The sequence below is a fragment of the Strix uralensis genome, chromosome 6 (assembly GCF_047716275.1).
Source record: "Strix uralensis isolate ZFMK-TIS-50842 chromosome 6, bStrUra1, whole genome shotgun sequence".
Lineage (NCBI taxonomy): Eukaryota > Metazoa > Chordata > Aves > Strigiformes > Strigidae > Strix > Strix uralensis.
The window spans coordinates 23,431,751-23,447,234 of record NC_133977.1 but is presented as its reverse complement, the minus strand read 5'-3'; the positions used below and the strand labels follow the sequence as shown (position 1 = coordinate 23,447,234).

At 36.9% G+C, this 15,484-nt stretch overlaps 1 protein-coding gene across 1 annotated transcript in view; it reads left to right on the top strand.

Annotated features, from left to right (window-relative positions):
* The window catches only part of PPIG (peptidylprolyl isomerase G), a 28,938-nt gene extending 13,696 nt beyond the window's left edge, over positions 1 to 15,242 (top strand). Inside the window, exons 7-13 of the mRNA XM_074873273.1 lie at positions 1,012 to 1,041; positions 1,130 to 1,269; positions 10,669 to 10,873; positions 11,918 to 12,085; positions 12,610 to 12,694; positions 13,532 to 13,668; positions 13,967 to 15,242. Coding sequence (XP_074729374.1) covers positions 1,012 to 1,041; positions 1,130 to 1,269; positions 10,669 to 10,873; positions 11,918 to 12,085; positions 12,610 to 12,694; positions 13,532 to 13,668; positions 13,967 to 15,086 — 1,885 coding nt within the window. The 3' untranslated portion in view covers positions 15,087 to 15,242. The remainder of the gene's footprint in view (positions 1 to 1,011; positions 1,042 to 1,129; positions 1,270 to 10,668; positions 10,874 to 11,917; positions 12,086 to 12,609; positions 12,695 to 13,531; positions 13,669 to 13,966) is intronic.
* The last annotated feature ends 242 nt before the right edge of the window (positions 15,243 to 15,484 follow it).

Genomic DNA, 15,484 nt, shown 5'->3' with positions numbered 1-15,484 from the left:
TTTCACAAAGTTGCATGGAAGTAGCCATTTTCCTAATGAGCTGTTTAGAGAGCCTGACTATTTTTATCACTTTTGTGTTTAGTCCTTGTCTGTGTAGAGGAGCTTTTGGTAGCTTTCAGTAGCTGTGTTCTAACTTGGGCAGTAAAGCAAACCTGTTAGTTCCTTGTGGAATTCTTTATCAATTTCTTCTAATAAGTGTTGTCTGTGAGGAAGCCAAACAGCTTTGGGGTTTCTTAAAAGTAGTAGAGGGTTGTTTGGGGTTTTTTGTCACAAAATAACTTCCCAGTGCAGTCTCATTTACAATTAAAACTTAAATTCTTAAAATCCATTGCAGTAGACTCTTCTTAAATCTAATTTATCTACAGAAAAAACATTCTTGAAATACATCACTCTTACCCATGTTTCATGACCTTAATTAACATGGTGAGTTGTGGATGTCACTTAATCATTAGACCCTTATTTTGGGATTCCTGACTGTAATTATTCCAGTCTTTCACTTCTGCCATGGCTGTATTTGTATGCCTTAGTAACGCTAGTTCAGGGGAAAGCTGAGAGAAAGTCAGTTCTATGTCAAATAATCTGTACGTAGATATTTTTTTCTTCCTTTGATTTCTGATTATTTACTGATGTATAGAAGATTATCTGCAGTTTTCTTGCTCTGAAACAGTAGCCTTAATTTTTATATCTGTTTCTGGTAGTGTATATATATTTTTTAATAAGTAGAATACTCATCCTATATGAGGATGCTGTCTAAAAATTTATGTGCATTTTTGTTCAGTAAAATGCGATATTGAAAGTAGTGAATCAAATAGGGTAGTTTAGTGTATAAAACATACATATATTATTCTAAGTTTGTGTGCAGTTAAAAGTACCTCAGGTTTGTTCAGTTTTATTAGTTCCCTTAAAATAACTTTAACCTTTATATGTGTATATGACATGCTTCAAATGCTGACTGTTTTCCACTAATACTGACTTTGTTCTTCTCTTTAAATTAAAATCTGGAAACAACAGAACAACTAAACCTACACCTCACTTAGATGGGTAAATATATTTTTCTTTTATGTTTCTTTGGGAACTGCCTCGAGAAAATTAAGTACTAAGAATTCTTACTTTTGTTTAAATTCTTCAGACATCATGTTGTTTTTGGACAAGTCATCTCAGGTCAGGAAGTTGTGAGAGAAATAGAAAACCAGAAAACAGATGCATCTAGTAAACCATATGCTGAAGTACGCATACTGAGTTGTGGAGAGTTAATTCCAAAATCCAAAGGTAAAGTTGAACTGTACATTTACGTAGATGTAAAACTATAGATGCAAAATATGAGGTAATTTTGTTTATTTTCTTCCCTGCTGGTTGCTTATAAAAATACTTAGAAACTTATTTGTGATGGATGGAGGGGCAATTGGTGAAAAGGTGAATAACATTGCAGTACAGTTTGTCTTCGAAAAAACTTAAAAGGTGTCAATGCAGAAGACGTTAAAGAAACGTCATACTTGCTTTCTTCAAAGCTTCTCCTGTACTTGTTCTTTGTACTAGCTAAATTTTCGTACAAAGCTGGCAAGCACTTGTCCCGTAGAAAGTAGTGTGCTATGTTAAGATTGATGGCAGTCTGACTTTATTTGATAACTCCTGCTTTTTTTACAGGTATTGAACTTACTTCAAGTTTCTTTCAAGTAAATCTTCAGAACAGGCACTTAGGGTAGAAAAGCCTGGAATTGCCCTTTAGCAGATATCCTTTTTAAGTTACTATAAACTAGATTCTTAAACAGGAATATGACAGAACCTGCTTTTCTTTCTGGAAGGGATGCCCTGCTCTGCCATTGCAGAGCTGAACATGGTATTTGAGATGGGATGCTGCTTCTCCTACAGAATAAGGCTCAATCTGAGGTGTTACTGTCACTCTGGAGAACCTCATTAGAGCCCAGAATGCATGTTTGGCAGGAACTATAATAGGGATCATCATGCTTTTTCATTCGTAGCGCCTTCTGCTGGTATGTACTGTGAAGGGTTGCACCAAGGAAATTGAAGCACAAGACAAGAATAATTGTTTCTTTGGCCTAAGGAAAATACAGACATTCAAGCCTGAGTTTCATAGTTTTTCCTCTCCTTTTTGATGCACTTCTGTGTTCACCTGTTGTGGTGTCTAGCAGAATGACTTTGGAGTCTGAAGTGATCTCTTCAATACCTCAGAACTCCAAGCAAAGTTATCTTACGGCTCCTGACTTCTCATAGGTTTCTAGAACTTCTTAGATTAAGTCACCCTGTGTGTTAGAACGTAATTTTGTTTTTCTGGGCAGTGCTCAGGAGTGTGGTACCTGTTAGAAAATGCACAGGTGGTGTAGATTAGAAAATAAAATAAATCAGTGCGGATACAGAATGGGTGAAGCTAGTGGGTGAGATACCCACTGTATATATGTCTTCCATGGTTTGCCACACTCTCTTTTTAGTCCACTCTAGAACACTTGAAATTGAATGACTAAATGAAAGTTTTGGCACTGAGCAGACTTAAAGCCATTAGGCAGTGCTTTAAGGTACTTGTTATCAAAAGAGTGAATAAAATAAATAGAAAATGTTTTTTTTCTTTAAGTTCTCCTGAAAGAGAATAGGCTTCTTGAAAGATCTGTCTGGTCCTACCCATTTCTCGGTGTACTTGTAACTCTTTGGCTCAGTACTGCTGAAATCCTGGAGGCTACTTCCTGTGACTGGTCTGGTGTGCCACAGAGGGAAATTGATGCCAGGGTGATGGGTTAGCCCAGTCAACTGGCCGTAATGCACAGTACCAGAGAGTGGTGGGCAGCAGGAGCGTTTGGAGAACAAGAGGCCTTAGGCACCAGCATCAGGCAGGTGGAGGGCAGAGCTGAGTGTGGGGAGATGTGGGCCCTAGTGGGCACTAACGCAGAGCCAGCCTGGTGAAGGTGCTGGCTGACAGACCATGATGGAGATCCTGGTGAGTGGAGAATCCTGCTATTGAAAGGAAAAGGCTGTCTGTAGCACCTGCGAAGGGAAATCCGCCGCTACCGTGAGAGGTTATAGTATGGCTGGAACTGTTTGCTAAATGCACAACATGGAACCACTGATGAGCCGTTCTGACCTGAGGCAGTGGAGATAGGAGGAACACTTTGTCATCACATCAGCAAGGAAATGTGTCAAGCTGCAGGCCAAAGCTGACAAGTGGAGAGGCCCTTGGACCTATCAATATATGGAAGAGGCCAGGGAATCCGTATAGGAGGAGCAGTTTCTGGGAGGTGAGCAGTGTCATGGAAGATCATCAACAGAGTCAGCTAACAGTGGAGCTGTCTGTAGCACATTATTATGGGAGGCGAAAGGGAACTGAATCTGTGAAATGTAAGGCAGTTACCAGAGGAGACTGCTTCTAAGAATTTGCTGTTAAGACAAAGAAATAAGGAGGTTGCCAGTGAGAGAAATAATGGTGAATTTCTGTGGGAGGGCACATTATGATAGCAGGGAAGGCTTAAACCACAATATTTATTGTATGAGCTTGTCTGGTAGGTAACACGAAGGATTAGACAAGTCTTTATGGAATGAAAATAGAACTGATACTTCTTGAGTTTAGCAGGAAAGTCAAGATGGCACAAGCAGAAGGAATCACAGTAGAAGTTAGGTGCTTGGTATGAATGTTCTTTTATGTTAAAGTTGAGGAAAGGCAATTGGATTTTTGGCTATCATGATGAATATCCAGACGAAGTGGTTTTTGAAGGAAGCAAATCTACCTCTTTTGTATAGAAGAATTGGATTTATTTAGGGATGAGTAGATGATGACTTAACTGAGCCAACTTACTGGATGCTGTGAGAATTGAATGGTACAGTGATCACAATTATAATATTGCAGAGGCCTAGATTGGAAGCTTTTGCCTGGGATTTGAGAGGATAATCACCTAGGAAAGCGAAATACTTGTCATCTTTTCCTGTGTTGGTTTTTTTTTTGTTGTTGTTTTATTTATTAAAGTTGGAGGAGTTAGTGAAAATGTACAAGAGAAGCTAAATTATAAAAAAGAATCTCTGGCCAAGTGGTATTATTTTTAGAAAATTTAGAAAAGTTCCAGGGAAAATCCTGAAAGCTCGGGGTGGGGAGGGGGGAAGAAGAAAGCTAAGTATTAAGATAGTGTTTAGAAAGGTCATTATGAAATAGCTAAGCTAATATAATTATCAAGAAAAACCATGGAACAAGTAGCTTTTTTCTTAAAGACAAATGAGAGTTTTATAGCAATTGACAAAGTTGCAGAAGGGGATCTAGTCAAACAAGCCTGCTTGTATTGTTTGAGATCGTGACTCTTTGGTTAATCAAAGGTATATCTGGGATGTTCAAGACTGTAAGACACTGACATTCTGATTCAAAAACAAACAAACAAAATGGCTTCATGCATTGGGCAGTTTTTAACAAGAGTCTCTAATGAAGATTTCTCATGAAAAGAGTGTTTCTAGGGGATTCTGTGCAGAGCCGTGCTAGGCTTGATTTATGATCTTCATTGAGGTTATAGATGTCCCTGTAGAATCACTGTTCCTAAAAGTGTGCTTTCTGCAATTAAGGCAGATTATGGCTGCCATCATAATTCATCAAAGAATAGTTTTGTAATTAGGTCATTCTATCAGTGCAATTTCTTAAAAAAAAAAAAGGTATCAGTACAGATTATCAAGCACTGATACAGAGGACAAAGTTACACATTTAGGAATCATGAAATATATATGGAATAAGAGCAGTCTTAGAAAGTGGTGATTCTGGTAAGTAATGTCTTACCTGGACTTTTGATTCATGTATCCTCCCTTTTCTTACCCATTCAGCCCCTAGAGTACTCATTTTTTTTCTGCCAGCTTGTTGCACATTGTTGTTAGCCCTCTTTCCACAAGGGGGTTGCTATGAGCAGTTGTTTCAGACTTTTCTGTTCCAGATTATTTTTTTTCTTGGTGAACTGGCCACTACATATAAACTACTTTGGCTTCAGCCAAAACTGTTCAAAGTGAGGCTGGAGGTGGCTTGTTTTCCCTCTCTCCCCCCCCCCCTTTTTATTTTTCTTTTTTTCCCTTCCTTTTTCTTTCCCCCTTCCTCTGCTGTTGCAGTTGTGTGGTAGGTTGCTTGTCTACAAAACCGTCTATGTCCAGAGACATTTGTGGTACAGGACTTCTCACAATAACAATGTCATCTGATCAACAAGAATCAAATATGGTAGTGTTCCCTAATGCATATCTCTGAGGACTTAATTACTGTGTATAATTTTTGTTGTAAGAAACAGTGGGTCCTTAATCAAGCAGTGAAAGACATAATAATGGCAAATAATTGAAGCAAAATGCATGCAAAATATAAAAAAGACCAGATACTCTGAACAGCAGAGTGATTAAACACTGGAAAAAAGTAGCGGAGGAAATACCTGTCTAAATGTCCTGAAGACTGAGACTGCTGTAGTCCAACACAGGTTACTGAACTTGATATAAGGTAACTATTTGAGTGTCACTGCTGTGAATGACAAGATGACATAATCTGTTCTGACTTTTGTGCCTGAGCCTGAGTGCTTTCTGGCCAGGTCATTTCTTCATTTCAAGTCCAGGAGTCTGACATCGGGGGGCTAACGTAAGGCTTGCTACAGTCCATAACAAGCTGAGTTGTGGAGAGTGCTTGGCTGTACCATGCAGCGTGACCATGTAATTCATGAAGTCTGACAAATACTATAGGTCACAGTGAATGGAGTAGGAAGTGATGTATCTATTTCAGATGTGGTCATAAGTTGAAACCTGATCCTGAACTTAATGAGCTGGAACAGTTGGACTGTAAATAAAAGTCTGTTTCCTTCTTGCTGACCTTCATGCTGCAGGATTGGTTTCATTTGTTGTTGTGATCTGTAATTGGCCAGCACTGGGTTGGTTCAGTATTCAAAATAGCACTTGCTGCTGGACAGAGATAGTTAGATGTCACCAGAAACTATATTCAATACCTCTTGCTAGATATTCTACCTTTGCCATGTAAACAGTTCTGGGCTTTTTGGTTGGGTTTTTTCCTCCCCCTCATCGTTTCACTCCCTACCTGCCACATGATCTCCCAAATACATCTGCCATTGATGTTATTTGCTGCATGTTAAGAACCACATTATGATTGTTGAGGTAGTTGCTCGCTAACTCATCTCCATTTCTATCGATTACTTACTCATTTTAAAGTAGTAACGTACCTAAACTTGTTACAGTAATGCAGATAAAACTGTCACAATAGTTTTTGACACACTTAAAACAGATGCAGGAGGGAGAAAATAAGAGGAAATAACCGCATTATTGATGCCTTATTCAGACATTTCTGAAATTGAGCTTGGAGACATCTTGTTTTGTGTTGTGGTTTAAACCCGGCCAGCAGCCAGACACCATACAGGTGCGTACTCCTCCTCCCCTGCCTGGGCAATAGAACTGGAGGGGTAAAGGAGGACTCGTAGGTTGAGAAAAGCAGTTTAATAATTGAAATAAAATAGTAACAGTAATAGAAAGTACAAATGAGTAGTGCACAATGTAATTCCTCACCACCTGCCAACTGATACCCAGCCAGTTCCCAGCTAGCGATCCCAAAGAAAACCAAGATCCCGCAGCCGCAATTCTGGAAGTTAACTGCAATCCTGCATCCTCAAGGCATGTAGGAAACAGTATAGTGGCATATAGTGGTTTTTTGGAATGGCCAAAACCAAAAGTGTTGAATGGATGAGAAGCATTTGAAAGTGACTTGGGACATAGAAATTAGTTAACTTTTTTAGTATTTTTTGTGTTCATGGAATTTAGAGCTCAGGTGAAATTCCTCTTTTTGTTTGGGTGTTACCAGGCCTATATGACAGCAGGGTCCTTTGACTGAAATTAATTTGGAAACTGTTCAGTTTTCTTTTATAAATATGTACTTGTTACAGTCTGTGAATGTATATATATTTAGACAATCTAAAACTGATATAAAACATTACCAAGATTTTTTAATTAAATATAGTGTTTTAGTAAGGACATTGAGCAAAAGTTTGAGAAAAGGGACCAGGTACCTTGGTCTGGACTAACAAGGGAAGTAAAAAATATAAGACATCTGTCTTTTGGAAGCATTTTGCAAGAAGCTCTAAAAACATCTGATGAGAACCAGCTGATTTCAATCAGCCAGCTGTCCTAAGTAGATAAGACAACTTGTTAGTTTATACTGCACCCAGAAATGACCAGAAGAGTAATATAATCTACAAAGTACAAAGGTTGTGTTTGGGTTGGTTGTCAAGCTTTCATTAGTGTGTATCAAATGAGGCTTGTGAATAAAACACATAGAAGATGGCATGAAAAAAGTCACTGTAGAAGTCATACAGGTATGACTTGTGTCTGTGATGCTGATTTGAAAAGTTAATGCTATGGGATTAAATTTCATCCACTGTGCCAGTGAGGAGATTCAGTAATGTTAGAAGGAGAAAAAAGTATGCAAAAGTGTATGACCACGAAAGGAGAGATGAAGATTGTTTCTGCGGAGATTTTTCTGCACCATGTGTCTGATCTACTGTTACCTGAATTAAGTCCCAGCTAGTGTGCTGTCATCCAGGTCTTTTATCTCAGTCAATTCTTTAAGAAGCAAGTGTTCTGCATCACTCTGAAGAGGAAATCTTTCACCACTGTAGATTGACAGGAGTAAAATGTGACAACTTCATGTATTTGAGATTTCCCTGTTTTACATTCAAGAACTATATACAGAACAAAAGTTACTATTAAGAGATGATGCTGTGAATGAGAGCTGAACTGTTGCTTTTCTGAGAAATGCTGACTCTTGTCCATTAGGAATCCATAACTGTCTGTCTCTGCAGTTGGTATAATACGTCCACACTTAACTTTGCTACTCTCAAGCATACCCAGCTTTGTCCAGTTTCCAAGAGGCAATACTAAGTTCCCACAGCACATCATCTGTCATAAAGAAGCTGCCTGAAGTGCAGCTAGAAGTGTGTTTTGGGCAACTATGGATCTGTCCCCACTGATTTTTATCATTCTAACCTAAATGAGATTTTTTTTTTCCCCATTAAAAGTTAAATTGGTAGGAAGTACTTGCTTACTATTACAAATAATGTATCCCTAAGTATTATATTAAGACTCATTATCCCCAAGACTCATTTTTATTCTCTGATCAGTTTAGCAAGGAATTTTATGTAAGTTTTCTTGGGTTTGATCATCCTTGAAAAATTGCTACCTCCCATCATGCAGTTTTGCAAAAATGAGAATTTGAGAATTTCCGCATTGAGCTCACATGATTACAGTCACATGATTGCAGTTACAGATACCTACTTCTAACTCTCAAGAGTCAGTCAACTCTAATATCCACAGCTGGAGAATATAGTATTGATAATTTCAAGAACTGATACACTGTTCCATTAAATAGCTGCTTGTGTTTTCAGAGGGGCATTTACCAGATCTGCTCTTCATAGAAGTGTTTCCTCTGCCTCAAGTTCTCTACATGAGTATCACCTTTTTTTTTTCCTTCAGATCTCAAACCTGTTTATACAGAATTAAAAGAATTCACTTTCCAAATAACTGCATGCTAGAAGTTGAATAGCTGTTAATAGATACTTCTTAGTATTTGGTACTGCTGCCACTTTTAACTTTTTTTCTGGACACCTCTAAGTGTGGTATTTGATCAGAAATTGCTAGCAGGGAATCCTGAAGTGGAATTTTTCTTCCCATCCATGTGCACAAAGTCAAGGCTGTTCAACAAGTAAAAAGCTTGATAATAACCTGTAATTCTTTGAAGTTCTTGAAATCATTCATCTTCTGACACTTGAGTTATAAATTATAATACCCAAGAGGACTGACTTTCTGTAGAGCAAGGACAAAAACAACCTAGTAGGATACCACATTTTTACCTTTTTTTTTTTTTTTTTACAAGAGTTTCTCTAGTTACTTGCCTTAATTATTTTATAACAATGATACACAATAGCTAAGTACAAATCACATCATCTTGTTGGGCACAAGTGGAAGCCGATAGAAGAAATGCTTGTCTAGACTAAACAGTTGAATTTCTCCATCTCTAATAGAAAAGAAAAAGATTTAGTCTATTCAGGGAGGCATCTTTATGTTTTCTGCTATGTGAAAACATTGTGTTCTCTGTCTGAATAGTTTCCAGATGCAGACAGACTGCATAGTCATAATCCTGTCTTCAGTGCCTAATGTTTTCCCTTACCTGTTTTGTGCAGAAGAGAGGGTGGGAGGTTGCATTTAAACTGAGTGTTATATTGATGTAGGTCAGATAATATCTCTGTAAACCATGAATTCTTTGTATAGAGCAAGCTATTAAAAGCTTTGCAAAATAGGCTAATACTTTCAGCTAGGATTCATATGCAGTTTTAAAATTAATTTCTGTCTCTGATCCGAAGCCTGTTCTAAGGTCTTAAAAGGTGTTCTCCTAAAATATGGATTGTTTGTTGTGACGAGAAAACAGCCTGTTTGGACATCAGTATTTATTTTTGGTATATTTTTCTTCTGTTTAACAATGAAGGTTCTGGTTTTTCTGTCTATGACTGTAAGTATGTCGTGTAATGAATGATGGGCTGTCTTTGCAATTTGCAATGGCAAAGTAAAATTATATTTGATGCTGATTAGAAAAGTTAACTACAGCAGTCTGAAGACAACCAGTGTGCTCTTCTGGATTTTCTGGATAGACCTTTTAATTTTCTGGACAATAGTCTGATAGGAATTTCATGACACATTTGAGGAGTACTCATACCATTTAACTGATTTACCCAAAGCGTCATAACTCAGAAACCTAGACTTCGCTTCCTTTAGTGAAGTTTTTATAGTACTTTTTTTATTTGCATACATTTTTTTTTTCAAATTAGTGTGACTGAAATAATACTTACATCACTTTTAATAGTTTAAGTAGGTCTCAGATCAGTTAAAGGGCAAAAAAAGGTGTTTGTTCTTGGATTGTTTCCTGTCAGACTAATGTCAGATTGCCAGTAAGTTGCTGATTTGCAGCTCCAGCAGCCACATGAGAAATGGTGAAATACGTAATTAAGGACTAGTCTGCTATTTAGTGGGGTTCCTTTTCATACCAGATGGTTAGTAAGTTATTTGTATATTTCTGTTAAAACGAAAAAAATCCAAAACAAAAAAACCCCAACACATGATGAGCTGGAGGATTAGAGCTGTTCTCTGAGCATGGTTTCACTTAGCAGGAAGGTTGGTTATTTGAGTCTTCCCTCAGACCTAAATTCAATGAGTAGTCAGTTTACTCTGTGCCACTTATTTTCTGTTTCAAAACTACTCTTGTTTGTGATTTGAATAGACTTTATATGAAGTTAAACCTGAAGCCAAGGAAAAATTTTTATAAACACTTTCTAAATAAATTTTAAATAATTCTTCATATGTAGCTTATGTTGTATAAAACATAATCTGAAAACTTTGACAGTTCTATAAGTTCTTAACAGTATAAATTTGGTACTTTAGAGCTTCATAAATGCAAAATGTTGGGAATTTCTTACGTATTTCTAGACATACCCTTTATTGTACTTGGGAGAAACTCTTTTCTCCAAATTTTTGATTTGTTCTTAAGTATTTTGATGAAGTGTAGTCTCAAGAATCTTATAAGAAGCTCAGGCAGATACTAGATAAATTGATTTTTCTGACATTTATTTAGAAGTGTTTGATATTAAAATGTGGCTTTGCTATTCTGACTTAAAGCCAAGAAAGAAGAAAAGAAAAGACACAAGTCGTCTTCCTCATCCAGTGACTCTGAAAGTTCAAGTGATTCAGAATCATCTTCTGATTCATCATCGGATTCTGAGAGTGCTTCAGAAGAGAAATCTAAAAAACGGAAAAAGAAACACAAGAAAAATTCCAAGAAACATAAGAAAGAAAAGAAGAAGAGAAAGAAAAGCAAGAAAAGGTGAATTTTGAGATTTGTTTTGATTTGTTACATGTACACTGTGCAGTACCATTTTCTTGTCCTATAACTACAGAATAGTATTCTGTAACTAGTGAAGTAGGTATTTTGAAGTTTGGGAGACAGTTGGTTTCCATATACAAGCTTAAATGTTTCTGATATGATGGCAAAGGACAGTGTCCATGTGCATGTGTGCTGCAGCTTGCAGAGGAGTGAAGGAATGGACTAAGACTTGCATGTAAGTGACTTGAAAAGCTGCAGGAGTGTGTGGTTTGAGATGGGTGGTGATAACTTGTTTCCCTAAATTCAGTTCTGTACAATTCAATTTAAATTATATGCAGTGGGACTTAACGAAAATGTAGCATGCAGGGATAAAAGCAAAACTAAACAAAAAATTAATAAATTAACATACTTAACGATGTTATTGCTGTCTGATATGCCAAAAGTCTTGCAATTTCACTGGAAGATAATAAAACTCAAAAGGCACTCCTGCTTCTGAAAATGTTGTTTCTAATCTAAGTTTTGCTTATACTTCAATGTGAGATACAAGCTGTGTCAGTGCAAGTCACATTTTTCTAAGCTAGCAGTAAAATGTAAGAAATGTTCAATGCTGCCTAAACATTGTTTCTGTGGGACTAAGTCTATTTCACGCAAGTTTGTATATACCAACTGTTTGGAATTACAGTAGTTTGTAGCCAGTTATAGATACTAGTGTAAAATCTGAATTTGACTTTCCTGATAGTGTTTTTAAAAGAAAAAAATCTTTTTTAAAAAAGCTGTATCTAAATAGAGGGTAAATGTATGTTCAGTGTTACACCACTGGAATTCATAAATAGTGTTGGTCAGAAATCTTAACTGCAGTTGCACATTTTGGAGCAAAGATACTGGGGGGGGAAGAAAAGTTGCTTCTGTAATAGCTCTTGTTTCTTATGGTATCACTGTGTATTGAATTAAGAGAATTTCTGAATTATTTAAATAGATTGAAAGGTCTTCCTTCATACAAATAACTGACTTTAAGTACAAATATTTTTTTATGCAAAAATAAAGCTCATCCAGTGAAAGTGAAGATGAAAACCCTGAAGCACAGCCGTTATCTACTGTCCGTCCTGAAGAAATTCCTCCTGTACCTGAAAACCGGTTCCTGATGAGGAAAAGTCCTCCTAAAGTAGATGAAAAAGAAAAAGAGAGGAAAAGCAGAGAGAAGGAAAGAGAAAGGTAATACATCTGGCTTGAGTCTGACTACATGCTGACAGTGGTATGATCACGTTACTGTTTTAGGACTCTAATGTTAAGTGAGTCCTTTCTCTATTAAACAGTTCCATGTTGTGAGCGCTGCTGGATGAAAAAATGGATTTTTCCATTTGTTGGCAACTGTTGTCTTTGTCCTAGAACAAAGGATTCAAACATCTTTGAAGATGATTGTAGTGAATGAAAAATTGAAAATGACTGATTCAGGAAAAAGAAAGTAAAATGAATTGCAGTTGCATTTAGAATGTATTGTAACTGTCCAATATGAATCTATAATTTATTCTTTCAAAAATGGAAAGACCTGGAAATCTTGTAAAATATTTTATGGTCACAAAATCTGAAGTTTTTACCGTGTGGTTATTACTGTCTGCGCTGATAATAAAATGTGTGTTTTCATTTAGTGTAATTTCTGAAGAGGTTTTAAAATTGGTTTTATTTTCTCTTCTTTCTTTGATGTTATAAACAATATCACTTCTTAAAATTATTTTTAGTAATCTGTCGAATTCACAGTCAACATATCAGAGGAGGCTGTTAGTGACCAGATCTGGAAGGAAAATAAAAGGAAGAGGACCAAGGGTAAATGTTTACAATCTGTTCCCCAAAACAAACAAGGTGGTAGCACAGTCTTACTGCTGGTGTTACTAACCATTTTCATTAGGGTGGTTGATTTAAAAAAAAACAAAAGGCAGGATTTATGGTGCATCATAATTGATTTGGGACTGAGGCTTGAAGGAAGACAAGGAAAATTAATTTAATTTTCTGTTTGCATACTGAGTTTATTTGAAGGAGGGGGTGGAAAAAAAGAAAGCTTTCTTTATATTACTGTAGTATTCTGTGAATTAGTGAATGAAATTAGCTCAAAAATTGAGCATGAGAACTAGTATGACATCAGTGTCAACAGTGTGGGGAAGATTTCCTCATTTTGGAAGAGGGGGAGCTATCAGATTGGTTCTTCCAATTTTGTGAGGCCATATGCTACACACTGTTTGTAGCAAAGATTTTTAGTAACAGAAGTCTCTATCCCTCAAATTTTTGGTAAAAAGCTTAAAGAAGAAGTGTGAAGTATTGTTTTCATGTTGCTTGTCAAAGCCAAGAATTTTCATTGTTAGAAAAGTGAGTTGTATCTGCGCTAATTAAAAGAACAGGAGAAGACTTCTCAGCAGAGTACAAAAATCCTGAAATAGAATTTAACTTAAAAATAGTTACTTGATCAGACATTCTGTATTCCAGTTAGTTGAATGTCAAATACATTTTTCAGTAAATTAATAACTTGTCAATGTAAACTTGGTATATACATGTGAAGTGTCACGTCAGGTGCTATGTAGAATCGACTGCCAGGGATAAAAATCTTGCTTAGTTATCACAGCACGTGAAATTCAAACTTACATTAAATTTTCTCTTCTTCCCTTCAAGCGTTACCGGACACCTTCCAGATCGAGGTCAAGAGATCGATTCCGACGCAGTGAAACTCCTCCACATTGGAGGCAAGAAATGCAAAGAGCTCAAAGAATGAGAGTGTCTAGTGGAGAAAGATGGATAAAAGGGGACAAGTAAGATTATTTCTCTCTGGAGTGTATGCATTGAAATTTTTTTTATATATAAAAAGTAATACCTGTTGTCTTAGATTTTTCAATTACAGTTACTTCCAAAAAACCAGGGCACTGACTTGGTTATCCCATTACTTAACTGTGTCTGATTTTAATCATGCTACTGTAAATATATAGTTATTAATATAGATGACTTAATGTGATTTAAGTTTCAGTTGTGAAGCTGTCTTACTTCTGACTTAATTTTTCAGAGTGGAGGGGATTCATAATATTTAAAAAATCCTGTCTTTCTCTCTCCAAGGAGTGAAATAAATGAAAACAAGAAAGATAATCAAAAAAGCCCAGGAAGAGGAAAGGAGAGAAAAATATCAGACCACAGACAAGTTTCTGAAAGTCCAAGCAGAAGAGGGGAAAAAGAGAAGAAAAAAGATCACAAATCCAGCAGTAAAGACAGGGAGACAAGAAGGAATTCGGAAAAAGATGACAAGCATAACAAAAACAAGGCCAAGAAAAGAGCTAAATCTAGAAGCCATAGTAAAAGCCGAGAGAAATCAAAAAGTAAAGAAAGAGACTCTAAGCACAGTAGACATGATGAAAAGAGAATAAGATCAAGAAGCAGAGAGAGAGACCATGAGAAAGGTAGAGAAAAAGAAAAGCGCTATGATTCTAGAGGGAGAGATAAAGAAAGAAGTAGGAGCAAAGAGAGAAGTAAAAGGGCAGGCTCAAGAAGTAATGAACAAGACCATAGGAAGAGTAAAGACAGGGAGAAACGTAAGTCAAGAAGCAAAGAGCGTGACCATGCTAGAGGAAAACATAGTTCCAGCAGTAGAACAAGGGATCGAAGCAAAAGCCGGGATAGGGGTAGGAGAGGAAGATCGAGAAGCAGAGACAGAGATCGCAGTAGAAGTAAAGACTATTCAAGGAATAGAGATAGAGAAACAAGAAGAAGAGGAAGATCGAGGAGCAGAGAAAGGAGAGGTACACCAGATAAATACAGAGGAAGAGAAAATAGGAGGAGGAGAGAATCGAGGAGCTCAGAGAGGGAGGAAAGTCAAAGCAGAAACAGAGAGAGGTATTCAAATAGAGACAGTAGAAGCTCACATAAGAGGAATGATACTGAAAGCCAAAGGAAGAGGCGTTCCAAAAGCCGTGAAAGTAGCAGTCCTGAATCCAGTAAAGATAAGAAGTCTAGTAGAGATCAGGATAGAAGTCCAGACTCAAAAAAGAGACCAAGTAGCAAAGAGAGAGAATCAAAAAAATCGTATTCACGCAGCAGTAAAGAAAAGGAAAAGACCAGATCCTCAGCAGAAAAAGAAATAAACCAAAAATCAAAGAGTCAGGAAAGAGATCATGCCCCTAGTAAGGATAAAAAGTCTGATCATGAAACAAGTCCTGGGACAGATGACGACAGGAACGGATGAGTTTGTGGACTTAATGTTTCCATTGTCTCAAAGTTTTAGAGACATTTTGGGGAACGCCTTTTTTTAAGATGTGGACTTCAGTTTGGTCTTTTGATAATCTAAAACCTGGATCATTTGTACTGCTAAAGTTTTAATAAACTTGAAATGAAAAACGAATTATATGTGTAATACAGTGTGCTGTGTTTGAAATACTTCATTGATTTATGTATCCTTCTTGTGTGTTGGCAGCTAGAAAGGTAACTTACATGCCGCATTTATTTTTTACCTGATGAACTTATTTTAGTGCAAACAATAGCTGCCTGTGAAGACGCTTGTTTCATGAGTGAAGAAGAGAGCTGCAAGTATACTACATGTCATCTTAAGCTAAGGGAATGTTGCAAGGTGTCCATCACTCCAGT